Source organism: Equus caballus, chromosome 16, assembly GCF_041296265.1.
Source record: "Equus caballus isolate H_3958 breed thoroughbred chromosome 16, TB-T2T, whole genome shotgun sequence".
In the NCBI taxonomy this organism is placed as follows: Eukaryota; Metazoa; Chordata; class Mammalia; order Perissodactyla; family Equidae; genus Equus; species Equus caballus.
In genome coordinates, this window is record NC_091699.1 from 26,475,156 (window position 1) to 26,491,076 (window position 15,921).

The 15,921-nt window shown below is 34.8% G+C and overlaps 1 protein-coding gene across 26 annotated transcripts in view; it reads right to left on the minus strand.

Moving 5' to 3' along the window:
• CHL1 (cell adhesion molecule L1 like) overlaps positions 1-15,921 on the minus strand; it is a 211,553-nt gene that overhangs the window by 15,603 nt on the left and 180,029 nt on the right. For all 26 annotated transcript variants that reach the window (XM_070238583.1, XM_001497252.7, XM_070238595.1 and 23 more), the window contains 5 exons: positions 11,330-11,454; positions 7,511-7,612; positions 7,127-7,324; positions 5,325-5,395; positions 256-478 (listed from right to left, as the gene is read on the minus strand). In XM_070238583.1, the coding sequence (XP_070094684.1) occupies positions 256-478; positions 5,325-5,395; positions 7,127-7,324; positions 7,511-7,612; positions 11,330-11,454 (719 nt within the window). The remainder of the gene's footprint in view (positions 1-255; positions 479-5,324; positions 5,396-7,126; positions 7,325-7,510; positions 7,613-11,329; positions 11,455-15,921) is intronic.

Here is a 15,921-nt window from a genome sequence, read left to right on the forward strand (position 1 = left end):
AATATAGAAACAGCTTTGTTGGGAAACTGAATATAATTAAAACTTTCAAGGTACATCCTAACCACTCTATACTGATCAACTGTCCTGCAGTCAACCCTAAAGTAGGAACCATGTGTTCTGTTTCATTTTATCTCCCACAGCTAGTACAACCTCTTTGCATGCAGTAGTTGCTGCAAAAATGTTCATCGACAGAAATGCAATATACTTGAGAGAAACTGCTGTTGAGTGCTTGGGAGTTTCAGCTGTATCACTTACAGTCTTCTCCAGAATAGAGAACCACTGACTGAGGCTCAGGGCCAGAGCCGAGGTGATTGACGGCTTGGACTTGGACATCATAAGGAGCATAGACAGTAGGCGTCATCACCCGCAAGGTGTGATTTGTGACTGTTTCTTCTTCCCATTCCACTGGGGCTCCCTGTGGCTTCCAGGTCACTCTGTATTCCAGTCCTGGTCCATTCTGCTCCATGGATTTCAAAGGCTAAAACAGAAGGCAGGACTCATCCAGTGTGATCACAAATATGTTGACTTAGAGATGGTGGTAAGCCATCCTAAGTGGCGTGAGAAGTGCTGCTATAGATGGATCATTTCTTGGGAGATCTTAAATCCCTTTGTGGTCTGGAAAGACTTGTGGACATTTTTGTCATTCTGTAAGTTTATTTTGAAAGTTAGTCCCTCAGCTTCCCACATAGTAAGAAACTCACAATTTAGATGCCTGGAATATGCCCTTGGGGCTAAGTCTAACTTTTCATATATGAAAGAATTGACTAAGAAGTTTCATACGGGTTTAAGCTTTTGTTTACCTTTTTCATCTATATTCCACTTTTTCACTCCCAAAGAAGTGACAGGAATAAAAAGGACATGGCCTCGAATTCCACACTTGTGAATGGGATTTTCCCATGGCTTTTCAGTCAGAATACTTTCTTCCACCTGACTCTACCCATCCTTCTCTATCTTCCTTCCAAGAAGAGAGAGATTGAGTAAATTTTTACTTTTGAAGAATATGCATGCTTATACATCAGAAGATGTAGCCCCTCGCAATAATAATATAATATATAATATAATGCAATATAATAATATAATTCTCCAGCTCCTTGGACAATCTGTTTCTGTTTCTTCAAGATAAAGTACCCCCTGACTCCACTTTATTTTGCTGTATAGGAATATTTAGTGGAGGAATTTCCAGTATAGGAAATTGGTTATTTCTGCTTTGTTTTTAATTGAGTAATATTTTGATTCAAAAAAAAATTTATGTGATTTAAACCACCTGCTTCATTTCACAGACATGAGAATGTGCATTTAAATGAATAAGTTAAATAAAATACATTAAAAGTGTGATTTTAGTCCTAGATTATAAGATTCACTTATATAAACAGTAATTTTGTCTGCATATGCACGTGATTCAATAATGTCATATGTAGTATTCTTACAGAATTTCCAGGGCTTCTTGACTCAGCCTAATTTGTTAAAATACTTAGAGAGATTGTCTGGAATTAAGTTAAAAGCATAGGGTTCTATCAGCAAAATAATTTCAAGTCTATGCTTATTCCAAGATGAATACTTAAATTAGCTGGGGGAAAAAATCAAAGCAAGACAAGATTTTCTGGTCTCTGTTTCTAATTTGCATTCAAAGTTTTCCCCCAAGATAATTTTTACTATCATATGGATATAAATTTGCCCAAGCTTTTGGCATTGCCCAGATGAATCAGGCCATAAGCTTTTAATTCCACAGTGCAATCTGGAATTACATTTTCCTTCAGCCCCTCCTGACAATAAATGTGTACAAATAGTATTATTCAATTTGCATATGTTTTGCTCCAAGGAAAACAGTTACATTTGATAAAGCTCTCTGGAAAATTTTAAACAAACTGTGCCACCGTGGGTAACACTTTTAAGAAAAATATTATCTAAATTGCCAGCCTCTTTGGTGCCTAGACTCCTAAATAAACAGCACGAATAGTTTGTAGTATTTGGCTTTCAGACAATGGACAACAAAACCTCAGCCAATTCTCAGATAGACCCCCGACAAAGCTGGAAACCAGAGGAGCAAGAGCAGAGCTGGGGTGGGGCTGAGGTGGGGAGGTGGAAGCGAGGCTGGGGGTGAAGTAGACCATAAGTCTTCCCCTCTCATGAAGCTCATTCGGAAGGAATCTCTAGAAAAGAGGTTCTTCACTTGGGCTCTAGGGATGGCTAGACGGGGTCCACGATGCCCTTCAGAGGATCTGAGAAGCTATGAACTAGTTAGGAAAACCTTCTGTGAATAACTTTCTAGAAAAAAATCTATACTTCTGTCATGTTTTCAAAGAGATCTACGAACAAAGCAAGGTTATAATGACTGATCTAGAAACTGGACAGATTGCCGTACTGCTGTCATTCCATTTTATAGCTGGTAGGTTTTATTATACTTGTAGTAGAAATAATAAAGTTTAGGTCCTTTAAAAGTGAAACAACTGAGCTGTGATCATATAACCAGGTAATTGAAGAAGTTCCTATTTACCAGACATTAGTCGATTTGGGTTTTTTGTTTTGTTTTGTTTTTTTGACGTCTTTGAGATTAGACAATTGCTATTTTATTGAAGTTCAAATTTAACATAAATATACTCACACTTAAGAACAAAGGGAAATGTTAAGGAAAAATCATCCTGATATAATTATTTAACTGGCCAGGTTGCAGTGGGCTCTTTTTTTCCTGTTTTGAGGGATAGGACATTATCATTTTTTAATACTTAAAACATATGAGTGAGTCATGACCACCCTAATATATGAAAAGTGAATTTTATAAGATAATGCTAACTAAAAAGACTAGTTCTATCACTGAGCTATAATTTAACATTAATAAATACATTAGTGTTAAAAAAATTTGTGTCCTTAATATTCAGTGACAAATTTATAAAGAAAATTCATACACAAAAGAACATGAGCTCAATAAGATAAAGAAAAATTTATTTTTGACTGTAATATGAGGTTCACCCATTCCGTTAGTAAATGCACATTTATTAATAACCTATCTATAAGGCTCTGTATCTTATTTTCCTCCACAGGATTTTCCATTAAATGACATATTATTTTACTTCTAATGTATTTGCTTATTTCCTGTCCTTCCAACTAAAATATCCATTCCAGGTGAGCAAAGACTTTTTTTTTACTGCCATATATAAACCGAGTTCCTCATAATTCATTAATTTTAATTGAATAGTGTTTAATACTAAAATAAAAACATAAAACAAAAATTAGGGACATCTAGTCTGTTCTTAGTGTTTATTGGTGTTGTTAATCCTTTTGTGAAAAATGAACTTTTTTAAAAAACAAATTGCTTCTCTCTGATCATTATCTTGTAGACAGAAATTATTTTGTAAGTCAGTCTCTGGAGGGGGTTTGGTAATTCATTCATAGCGTCTGTTTGTCAACTTGGGAAATATCTGACATTTAACTCCTTTTTATAGAATAATCCATGCAAAATAATAACCAATGAATAAATGTTCTTAAACTTCACTGTGTGCCTATAGTTTTAGATCTCTGACATTTCAAAATAATGTGAAACACAATGGAACATATTATGAATGCAAAAGTCAATGTAGTTCCAAATCTCTCTACTTCCTTTCTCTAGTCAATTAATCACTAAATTACCTGTCATTTACTCTTCAAAGACAAATTAGAAACACTTTCTTGGTGTAATCCCATTTGTACAAGAAGAGAGCATTAGTAATTAGTCTTGTGCATGTATCTTTGAGGGAAAAAAAGAGTGACTTATGAGTAAGATGAACAGTAAGGACTGAAGATTCCTGCCCTCTTTTCATTGCTCACTTTGCGCATGGCATCTGGGTAAGGTCATTTAACTGAGTCCCAGCTTCTCTGTATGAAATGTAAAGCTGATACCATTGAACTACAATAGCCCTCGCAGAGGAGTGGTGAGGATTAATGAGCTAATGTTAGTAGAACATGGTATGCTTCTCTAAGGAACTGACCCGAAAATTACATACTATTATTTTCATCTAACCAGTTATTTCATCTATCATATGAAAACTTCTATGGAACTTAAAAGAGGATAAAACAGATATTCTAAAAGAATAAGATACTAACATAATTTCAGATTATAAATTAAGTAATTATCAAGATAATGTGGTAGCAACCATTTATGGTGACAAATTCAAGGAAAGAATAATATTCTTGAATATATTTAGTTTCTGTGTATTAATAATTTTTTTTAAATTTTAAATTTGCAAAACAATTTCTCTGAAATGGAATAAAGGGTTAGTGTTGATACAAAAACATTTACTAAATACTTTGCAGGTATGGGCCATGTGATTATGTAATCAGTACTAAGACCCAATATATGAAGGAAAAAAAAATCGAACCAAACTTTATATACCCTAAAACTATTCCAAAAATCATACTTGGAATGAGGTTTGGAAATAACTTAGTATATTCCAGCATACACTCAAAAATGTTCTGTATTTATGTAAAATTCAATTAATGCAACTTTGGAAGCCCATTATTAATCAGAATGGTTGAATGATAAACTAGTTTCAAGTGAGTTAATGTACTAGTTAATAAAATATGTCCAAATAGTAGAGGGGTGAAAAATGTTCTCCATTGTTATAAAACAAATTTAGAAATGACAATCAAAAAAATTAAAACCGTCTGAGCAGATATAAAATTTTATGCCAAGTTCAAAGAAGAAAGTCTATTTAATCACTTTTAACTGAGATCTACAAAGTGGGAAATAGTGGAGTTTGAAGTCCAAAAATATCCATGATTAAATCCTGTTTTTGTTGATTTCTGGTTGTATGGTTACGGGCAAGACTGCCAATAACCCTGGACCTCAGTTTCGACATCCAGAAGAAGGTGTTAATGATGCTCTCTTGATAGGGCTGTTCTCAGAATCAGAAGTGAGTATACAAAATGCCTAATAGTGCCTAATAAGTGGTGACTATTATTGAAGTCATTTTTTGATAAGCATAATGCTTATTAGAATGTCTACTAAAATTTAGCAAAAGATTTTCAGTATCTTTTGAATGGGAGAGGATTTAGAACATTGGTAATAAAAATATTAGAAAGCTGAAACTTTTGGTAATAGATTTCCATTAAATCAACCTGTATAATCTTCCTTAAATTATTTACCACTGTTAAACTCTATTTCACAACATTCTAATCACAATGATCTTTAAAATATACAAATAAAATATATTTCTAAAATATAATCAAATGTACAAATCTTATCCCTTTATTCTTAAAAAATATTGATCTATCGCTACACTTAGCATGCAGACCTAACAGAAAGAAAAAAAGAACACAAAGTAATACAAAACATATGAAAGAATACACACCTCCCATTTTATAATCATTTCCTTGGGTTGAGAGGCTTGAACTCTTATATTTTGTGGATTCTTGTCTGGAGCTGAAAAATTACAAGCATTAAAATTATTCTTTTCTATTGTATGGTCCATAGGTAAATTATTAAATAGTGCCTTCTCCCTCAAAAACCAGATTTTTAAATAACTTTGATTTATATTTGTCTGTTTCTATCTGACTCAGTTTGTAAAAAGATTTAAGGCTGGTTTTTTTCCAGCTTTATTGAGACATAATTGACACGTAACATGGTGTTTAAGTTTAAGGTGTACAATGTAATGGTTTTATACATGTATATATATCAAACATACATATATATACACACATTTTATATTTATACATATAAGTTGTTAAATAATGACCATAGTAAGGGTAGCTAACACATCCATCACCTCACATAAGGCCGCTTTTAAATATATCTATTTCTTTAAGGAGTAAAATCGTGTTTTTGGAGTGATATGATTACTATCCAATGAAAACAAATGATTTACTTTATATATCTTCATTACATTTATTTTTTTTTTTTTTTAAAGATTGGCACCTTAGCTAACATCTGCTGCCAACCTTTTCTTCTCCTTCTTCTTCTCCCCAAAGCTCCCCAGTACATAGTTGTATATTCTAGTTGTAGGTCCTTCTGGTTGTGCTCTGTGGGACGGCAGCTCAGCATGGCTTCATGAGCAGTGCCATGTCCACGCCCAGGATCTGAACCAGCGAAACCCTGGGCCACGAAAGCGGAGTGTGTGGACTTAACCAATCAGCCACGGGGCCAGCTGCTACATATCTTCATTTTAAACCTGCTTTTTAAATTTTTAGACTTGCTTTTTAAAATCCTAAACCCACTTTCTAAATGTATATTTTAATTTTAAACCTGCTTTACCTTTTCTATTAGAATTATTGTTAGAAATGTATGTTGTCAATATTTGCTTCTAAGTGAATAAAATTAAATATCATTTGTTATCAACAGCCCAGTTTCAGGGTCAATAAATAGGAAATAGCAGGTAATGTGCCCATGAAACATATTCAGATGGATCCAGTTTATACGGAAGGGCTAAGTAGGGAGTTTAGTGCCAAGTTCAACTTATATTAAAATCACGCAAGTATCTGATTCAGTTATTACCTCTGCTTGCTTTTTCTCAATGCAAAAAGGAATTATAACCTAGCATATTTATTTCACCCAGGAAAAAAAAAATAATACCATGCTATGACCATATTGATAACATGCCAATTCAGTTACACAAATTTTTGTACTATCATTCTTGAAATTAAAAAAAAAGCATCTTGGGAATTGAGATAGATATTAAATATGTATCTATTTAGATACTGAGACAAAAAATACACTAAATGCATAAAATTAATGACATTAGATACATTGAAAATTTAATAAGGTGCCTATAATGAGTCAAAAAGTTTTATTTCAGAAAGTTGAAATAAAGAGAAAAGCGAGAAAGTTGACTTTCTCTATACATACTGGATGTCAGTTTAGAACTTACTTTACTATATCTGGTTTTAACAAGATATTTAGCTATCAGAAATTACTCAGAGTAATGTTTGCTCAAATACCTCCCCATGATTTCCTGCTATCAAACATTTATATACTACTTATGAGACTGCTATAGTTTGAATATTTTGTGTGTGGTTGGTTTCAGAACTTTTCAAGCGCTCTATTGGGAGAAATCTAAAATCTTATACCATGCTATCAGTCCATTTTTTTTTTTAGATGTTCAAAGTTGGGGCAAATCTAAACTATTGTGTTAGAAACCTGACTTGAGAACCTACATACCTGCTGGAGGTGTCTCATGATGGTCTGATGGCTGGCTTGGTTGGCTTCTCCCCACTTCATTCACGGCTATGACCCTGAACTGGTATCTCACATATGGAGCCAAAGATAACAAGACTGTTGTTTCCTTTCCTTGGACTCTAGTCAATTCCTCCCATCTTCCAGGTTCCTCTTTGTTTCCTTCAAATTCTACAATATACTCTGGCAGTAGGAACATAGAAAAAAGATCAGAACAAACTGAATTGTTATACTAAGATTCATATAAAGTATTAAAAGTTTTAAAGGATGTTTTAAGAAGAACAATCCATCAACTGTGGTGAAAAATGGCTTTAATATTAATTTTGACTCTGCAGTGTAAGAAACATAGTTATCCCAGGTCTTCCCTACCGCTAATATTGCTATTGTGGTCATCTCCAGCCTCCCAGGTCAGCCGAACACTCCTGTTCTGCCTTTCAGACAAATGAAGGTTTTCTGGTGGATCTGGAACATCTAATTAATAACAAAAAATAAAGGTAAGGAGAATGCAGATCATTGCCTTTCTTTCCCAAATTTCTTCACTCAAGCACATTGCCAGCCCCCTTCCTCTCTGGGTCCATGTCTATACTCTCAATTGTCCACACCTCACCAGCCCTTCAGGTTCTATTCAAAGGCAGCTTCTGTCACATCTATTCCCTATTGGACGTATTATCTCCCTCTACTCTAATTACGGTTCTCAAAGGGCCATCCTTGCCCATGGGCATCAGAATTTTTTTAGGATCACTTAATAATGATGAAGATTTCTGGGCCCCACCCCTCCGGCTTACTGAAGGAGCTGGGCCCAGGAATCTGTATTTCTAAACAAGTTCCTTGGGTGATAATTATGCACACTCAAGATTGAGAAACATGACTGATCTGAAGTGAATCAGTATCCTCCAGCTTATATACTTATTTATATGCCTGATTCATTGCCTGCACGTGACTAAACAGATCTTCAAGAATAGGGGTCATATTTTACTAATCTTTGCATCGCCCACAGTGCCTTGCACATAAATGTTTTATGATTAAATGAGTAAGCACAAACTATATTATCACTTCCATCATGAATATAATTATCATACTAGAGCAATAGAAATTAGGTCCTATCACTGTAGGAAAAAAAGATAGAGAAACATGAACTCAGGCTTTTCTTTTTCCTGCAACTGCTTTGGATTTTTATTGTAATTTATAACAACGAATTCTCAGTATATTATAGCAACTTTTATATCATCTTGGCATAGAGTTATGAAAAAGAGTAGGGAGTCAGTTTATATTGGAAGAGTAAGATCTGGCACTGATAAATGTTGTGACAGAAACTAGAAAATTGAGTAGGTGATGACAAATTTTAAGAGTGTTAAAGTCCAAGGAAATTTCTAGTACTTTTAAAATAAAAGCATCAGTAAGAAGAAATCTTACCCCTAGTGATTTTTATTTCCAAAATTTGGGTTCAATTCTCACATTTATTTGAGGAAATTTATTTTTCTCAGAGGAGACAATGAAATAACATCTAAAAGTAGCATCTATTGACACTGCTGAGTATTTGCCAATTGCTGGTAATATTACACAGACAAAAAATATTGCTTTCAATTCAGAAGAGAACATGTTTACTTTTCAAATGTGATCAGTGACTGTCCAAACTTCAGGGCCTTAAATAAGAAATTATTTCATCAACAGGTTTCCGAATCTCTGAGCTCAGAGAACTGATATTTCTCTTCAGCACTTACTAAGAGCCTACTCATATCTGAACTTTTCCTGAAGCAATCAATACGGCATGTTGCATCCGACACCAAAATCTGCTCTTTCTGAGAATCATGTGGAGCTAGAATTGCTGGATTACAGTTGCGACTTAAAAGAGTGATACTCTTAAAAGACGTTTATGTCAAGGCTTTTGAAAGTAACTTCTGATTGAAATCAGTCAGGCATATGCTTTTAAAAATTGCCTTCCATGGAAAAGAGTCTTTTAGAATCTACACATGGATCTGTCACTTGTTACTGTCAGTTACTGAGATATGCTTCTTAAAATCAGAGATGGGCCTAAAAAATTAGAATGTAAACTCTAAGAAGTGGTTAAGAAAATGCAGCTTATCTCATCGAATATTTTTTCTAAAAATTTTATTTTCACTCTAAAAATAATTGGTAATTATTTCATATATAAATAATACATATAATAATAGCCATGATTTATGTTAAATTATCAAAATGTAATGGTTCTGGAAGAAGACAGCCTAAGCATATGACTGAAATATTAAATTTTACAGGGCAATTAAGACAGTGTGTACCAAGTAGGGGGAAAGTCCACTTATCCTCCTACACTTGTGGTGCTTGAGATAAATTCAAGATTATCTAAAGCTAAACTATTTTATCTGGTGAATTACTGTTGGAATAATTACTAGAGGATTCAACATTTCTGCTTATAGTCCCTGAAGTAGCTGAAACTCCTATGGCCAAACATCTTGCCTAAAGGTACAATTCTATTGAACCAAGTCCATACCTTCTACCACCTGGGGACTGTTCTTTTTTCTTCTTTATCTTGCTTTTGTTTTTTTTGGTAGAACCCAACCTGGTGGCCATTTCCTTTACCTGAGACATATTGGCCATCTGCTTTACTTGAAACATAGTGGCCATTTATTTCACTTGAAATACAGTGGCCATTTGCTTCACTTGAAGAGATCCATCCTGTGTATTCCTTTTTCACCAGTCTACATCAAAGCAGACTGAATTGTTTCCTCTCAGTCTGTACCACCTCCCCCTCATTAGCAAGCTTCCTGTGGATCCCAGCAACCAGAGTGCTAAAGATACAAATGCCTGTTAATGACAATGATTAATCCAGACATACGATAAAGGAGTTTAGGCAAAACCAAATACTTTTAAGGAATATCAGCAAATTAAAGGAAAAACTAAATGATGCTCACTAAAACAGAATTATAAGACAAAACTGTAAAATTGTCTATATCAGTCAGGGGTCCAGTAGAAAACAAATAGTTCACACATTTTAGGATAGTTCAAAGAGCTTTTAATAAAGACTCTTTCAAAAGATATGGGCAGGAGGGTGTCCGCCCGGTGGCGCAGTGGTTAAGGTCACACATTCCACTTCAGTGGCCTGGGGTTCCCTGGATCCCAGCTGTGGACCAACGCACTGCTCATCAAGCCATGTTGTGGCAGGCATTCCACATATAAAGTAGAGGAAGATGGGCACGGCTGTTAGCTCAGGGCCAGTCTTCCTCAGCAAAAAGAGGAGGATTGGTGGCAGATGTTAGCTCAGGGCTAGTCTTCCCCAAAAAGAAAAAAAAAAAGATATGGGCAGGATATCCAGGGTCAGGGTGAGGGGAACAGTTACTAGAATCCCCTTAGAGAAAACTGGGTGGAGAGCGCCTCCTAGGGAGAATCACTGATTTTGGCAATGGGACACAGCCCAGGGAGGGAGTATGGAGAACAAACACACCCACCCACCCGCCTCTACTGCCAGAGGTCCCCAGGTTTCATTTCAAAGCAAATGAAAGCTTGAGGTTAAGGGTTTGTTGATATTGTCCATACAGGTTAGATTTCCAGATCAGAAAGCTGGTGGAGAGTGAATCTGGAAGGGAAACTGGACGAGACATCCAGCAGATGGTCTAAGAGCTTTAAACATGGGTGATTGCAGGGGTAATTACATTGATTACACTAGTGAAGTGTGCACATTGTTTTCCAATTATCATTATCATTAAAAAAATAAAAATCAAAGGCATTCCTTTGCAGGACCCTTGAAGTCTCTCCCCATCCTTCCTGTAGGCCTGGAAGCTCAGTCTATGCCTTTAGTTTAGAGCATGACCACTGTGCAACCCCCTCTGGACCCCCATTCTGATTCCTCTACACCAACCCATCTCCATTCCTCAGCCCATTTCTTTGCACACAAGAGCTCTGGAAACTCAAGCATGCTTTAGCTTTCTTCCTGCTGATAGCATTGCCTACCTCCCACTCCTTTCAGCGACATTACCCATGTAGGGAAAAGCAATTTAGCATTAATTAATTTCTTTAAAACCAGAAGAGCAGAAAGCATTTGAAAGCGGGGTCACTATTTAAGTGAAAAATTCAAACTAACAATATATGTGCAGGGGCTCAAATAATCATTGGTTTAATTGCCAAAGAACAGTGAAATTTAATCAGTAATGGAGAAGAAATGAACAGAGATTTCTCATTAGTTAGTGCACTTACCAAGGATGGTTACTTGAGTTATATCAGCAACGCTATCTAGAGCAGTTTGAGCTGAACAGGAGTAAATACCTTTGTCCTCTAAGGTGACATTAGATATAGTCAGATTAGCTCCATCAATAATTATCCTACCAGGAAAAAAAGTGAGTGCTATGATGAGGATGAAAAGAACAGAAACATAATCCTTTCGAAAATACATGTTCCCCATAGGAAACAATTCAAGGAAGAGTAAAAACAAAACAGAACAAAAAAAACTTCACATAATGCAAATTTTATTAGAGGATACCAAAGTGGAAAACTGAAGATAAAGCATTACTCAAGCATATGCAAATTTCTACTCAGCCATCAAAGGGATCAGTTTTATCTCTTTTTGTTTTAAATTACCATATCCAACCATCTGTGATGCATGGGGCAGTGATGGAACTGTGTTGCCTGGTGTGTCTGAAGAGTGCCCCATACTTCACAAGAGCTGAGATACATCTGCACAATTCTTAAGGTATGGAAGGGAACTGCCCACACAGGATCAATTAGAGTGCTTCTTACAAAGGCAGATTTCTGAATCATACTTCAGTTTCCCAGAGCCAGAATATCTGAGATGGAATCTAAAAATCTCTATTTTTGACAAGCTTCCCTTTTTTCCACAATTCCACCTCCCAAGTAAAACGCATACTAAGATCTATAACAATTAAGCTTTGTGACTTATTTGAACAGTAGATGGCAGACAAGTACTTCTTTTCACAGATCATTTACAACTAGCTTTTTATCATTTGTTCTATTTTTGCTGATTTGTAATTGAGTTTGTACACGAAAATTCTTTTTCAATAATTATACCTTTTACCCTATACCTATGTATTGTTAACACAATTTTCAATAATTATACCTTTTACCCTATACACATGTATTGTTAACACAATTATTCAAGTATTTTTTAAAAACTAAAGGGCCATTACATCCAAGATATATTCACAGCAGTTTGCTATTTAGTTGAAATAAATAGTGTCATTCTTGTAGGGAGGGAGAGAAACTCTTATATAATTGAAGTTTTCAAGTAAAACTCATATAAACTGCTGGAAAGTTTGAATTATAGAAAACTACTTAAAATTGTAGTAAAATCAAACAAGGTCTACAATTTGATTATAGACAAAGTCAACCTCTCATTCCTACACCAATAACTAAACAATTTTCCAATTGATATGACTTAGTATTGCAAGTCAAGAATCTCATAAAAGATGCAAAATATGATGTCAAAAACAAAACGTGGGAGGAAGTAAAAATGTACTGCTTTTAGAATGCACTCAAACTTAAGCAACAATCAACTTAAAATAGACTGCTAGATACATAGGTCATTATATATGAATCTCATAGCAATTACCAACCAAAAACCTATATAGATACACAAAAAAATAAATAGAAAGGAATACAAACATAACACTAAAAAGACAGTCATCAAATCACAAGGGAAGACAGCAAGAGAAAAAGAAAAGAAAAGAGAAGAACTACAAAAACAGCCAGAAAACAATTAACAAAATGGCAATAAGAACATACCTATCAATAATTACTTTAAATGTAAACGGACTAAATGTCCCAATCAAAAGACATAGGGTGGCTGAATGGATAAAACAAAACAAGACCCATCTATATGCTGCCTACAAGAGACTCATTTCAGATCTAAAGACATACACAGACTGAAAGTGAAGGGATGGAAAAAGATATTCTAGGCAAATGGAAGGGAAAAGAAAGCTGGGGTAGCAAGACTTATAGCGCAGACAAATTAGACTTTAAAACAAAGACTGTAACAAGAGACAAAGCAGGGCATTACATAATGATAAAGAGATCAATCCAGCAGAGGATATAACGCTTGCAATATCTATGCACCCAACATAGGAGCCCCTAAATACATAAAGCAAATATTAACAGACATAAAGGAAGAAATGGACAGTGATACAGTAACAGTAGGGGACATTCACACCCAACTTACATCAATGGATAGATCATCCTGACAGAAAATCAACAAGGAAACATTGCCTTAAACGACATATTAGACCAGATGAACTTAATAGATATATATGTAACATTCCTTCCAAAAACAGCAAAATACACATTATTTTCAAATGTACATGGAACATTCTCCAGGATAGATCACATATTAAGCCACAAAACAAGTCTCAATAAATTTAAGAAGATTGAAATCATATCAAGCATCTTTTCTGACCAAAACAGTATGAAACTAGAAACCAATTATAAGAAGAAAACTGGACAAGACACAAACACATGGAAGCTAAATAACATGCTACTAAACAACCAATGGGTCAATGAAGAAATCAAAGAGGAGATCAAAAAATACCTTGAGATAAATGAAAATGGAAACACATTCCAAAATGCATGGGACGCATTAAAAGCAATTCTAAGGGAGAAGTTCATAGTGATACAGGCCTAACTGAGGAAACAAGAAAAATCTCAAGTAAATAATGTAAACTTACCCCTAAACAAACTGGAGAAAGAAGAAAAACAAAGACCAAAGTTAGTAGAAGGAAGGAAATAATAAAGATTGGAGTGGAAATAAGTGAAATATAGACTAAAAAACAATAGAAAAGATCAATGAAACTAAGAGCTGGTCCTTTGAAAAAAAATAAACAAAATTAATAAACCTATAGCCAGAATCATCAAGGAAAAAAGAAAGAGGGCTCAACTAAATAAAATCAGAAATGAAAGAGGCGATGTTACAGCAAACACCACAGAAATACAAAGGATCATAAAAGATTACTAAAAACAATTATATACCAACAAATTGGACAACCCAGAAGAAATGGATAGATTCCTAGAAACGTACACTCTTCCAAGACTGAATCAGGGAGAAATAGAAAGCTAAACAGACCAGGGGCTGGCCCCATGGCGGAGTGATTAAGTTTGCACACTCTGGTTCAGCAGCCTGGGGTTCACCGGTTCAGATCCTGGGTGCAAACTTACACACCACTCATCAAGCCATGCTATGGTGGCACTCCACATAGAAGAACTAGAATCACTTACAACTAGGATGTACAACTATGTGCTGGGGCTTTAGGGGGTAAAAAAAAAAAAAAAAAGAATCAAAGAAAATCCAAACAGATCAATTACTAGTAATGAAACTGAATCAGTCATCAAAAAACTCCCAACAAACAAAAGACCAGGACCAGTCAGCTTCACTGGTGAATTCTATCACACATTCAAAAAATATTTAATACTCATTCTTCTCAAACTCTTCCAAAAAATTGCAGAGGAGTGAAGGCTTCCAAAATCATTTTATGAGGCCAGTATTATACTTGTCAAAACCAGATAAGGATACCACAAAAAAATAAAATTACAGGCCAATATCCCTGAGGAACATAAATGCAAAAATCCTCAACAAAATACTAGCAAATCTAATTGAACAATACATTAAAAGAGTCATACACCATGATCAAGTGAGATTTATCCCAGGGATGCAAGGATGGGACAGTATCTGCAAATCAATGAATGTGATACACCATATTAACAAAAAGAAGGAGAAAAATCATATGATCATCTCAATAGATGCAGAAAAAGCATTTGACAAAATTCAACATCCACTTATGATAAAAACTCTCAACAAAGTGGGTATAGAGGAAACAGCTCTCAACACAATAAAGGCCATATATGACGAACCCACAGCTAACATATTCAGTGGTGAAGAGCTAAAAGCATTTCCGCTAAGATCAGGAACAAAAAAAGGATGCCCACTCTTGCCACTTTCATTCAACATGGCATTGGAAGTCCTAACCCCAGCAATCAGACAAGAAAAAGAAATAAAAGGCATCCAAATTGGAAAGGAAGAAGTAAAACTGTCACTATTTGCAGATAACATGAAATTATATACAGAAAACTCTAGAGACTCCACCAAAAGACTATCAGAACTAATAAGTGAATTCAGTAAAGTTGCAGGATACAAAATCAATATACAGAAATCTATTGTGTTTCTATACACTAACAACAAACAATCAGAAAAAGAAATTGAGAAAATAATTTTATTTGCAATGCATTAAAAATAATAAAATACTTAGGAATAAATTTAACAAAATAAAAGACCTGTACTCTGAAAATTATAAGACAGTATGAAAGAAATTGAAGAAGACACAAATAAAAGAAAAGATATACCATGCTCATGGATTGGAAGGATTAATATTGTTAAAATGTCCATACCACCCAAAGCGATCTACAGATTCACGGCAATCTCTATCAAAATACCAAAGGCATTTTTCATGGAACTAGGACAAATAATCCTAAAATTTGTATGAAACCACAAAAGACCCTAAACAGCCAAAGCAATCTTGAGAAAGAAGAACAAAGTTGGAGGTATCATGCTCCATGATTTCACACTATACTACAAAGCTACAGTAATAAAAACTGAATGGCTCTGGCACAAAAATATACACATAGATTAACAGAACAGAATAGATAGCCCAGAAATAAACCCACGCATATATGGTCAATTAATATATGACAAAGGAGACAGGAATATACAATGGAGAAAAGACAGTCTCTTTAATAAATGGTGTTTGGAAAACTGGACAGCTTCATGAAAAAGAATGAAAGTAGATCAC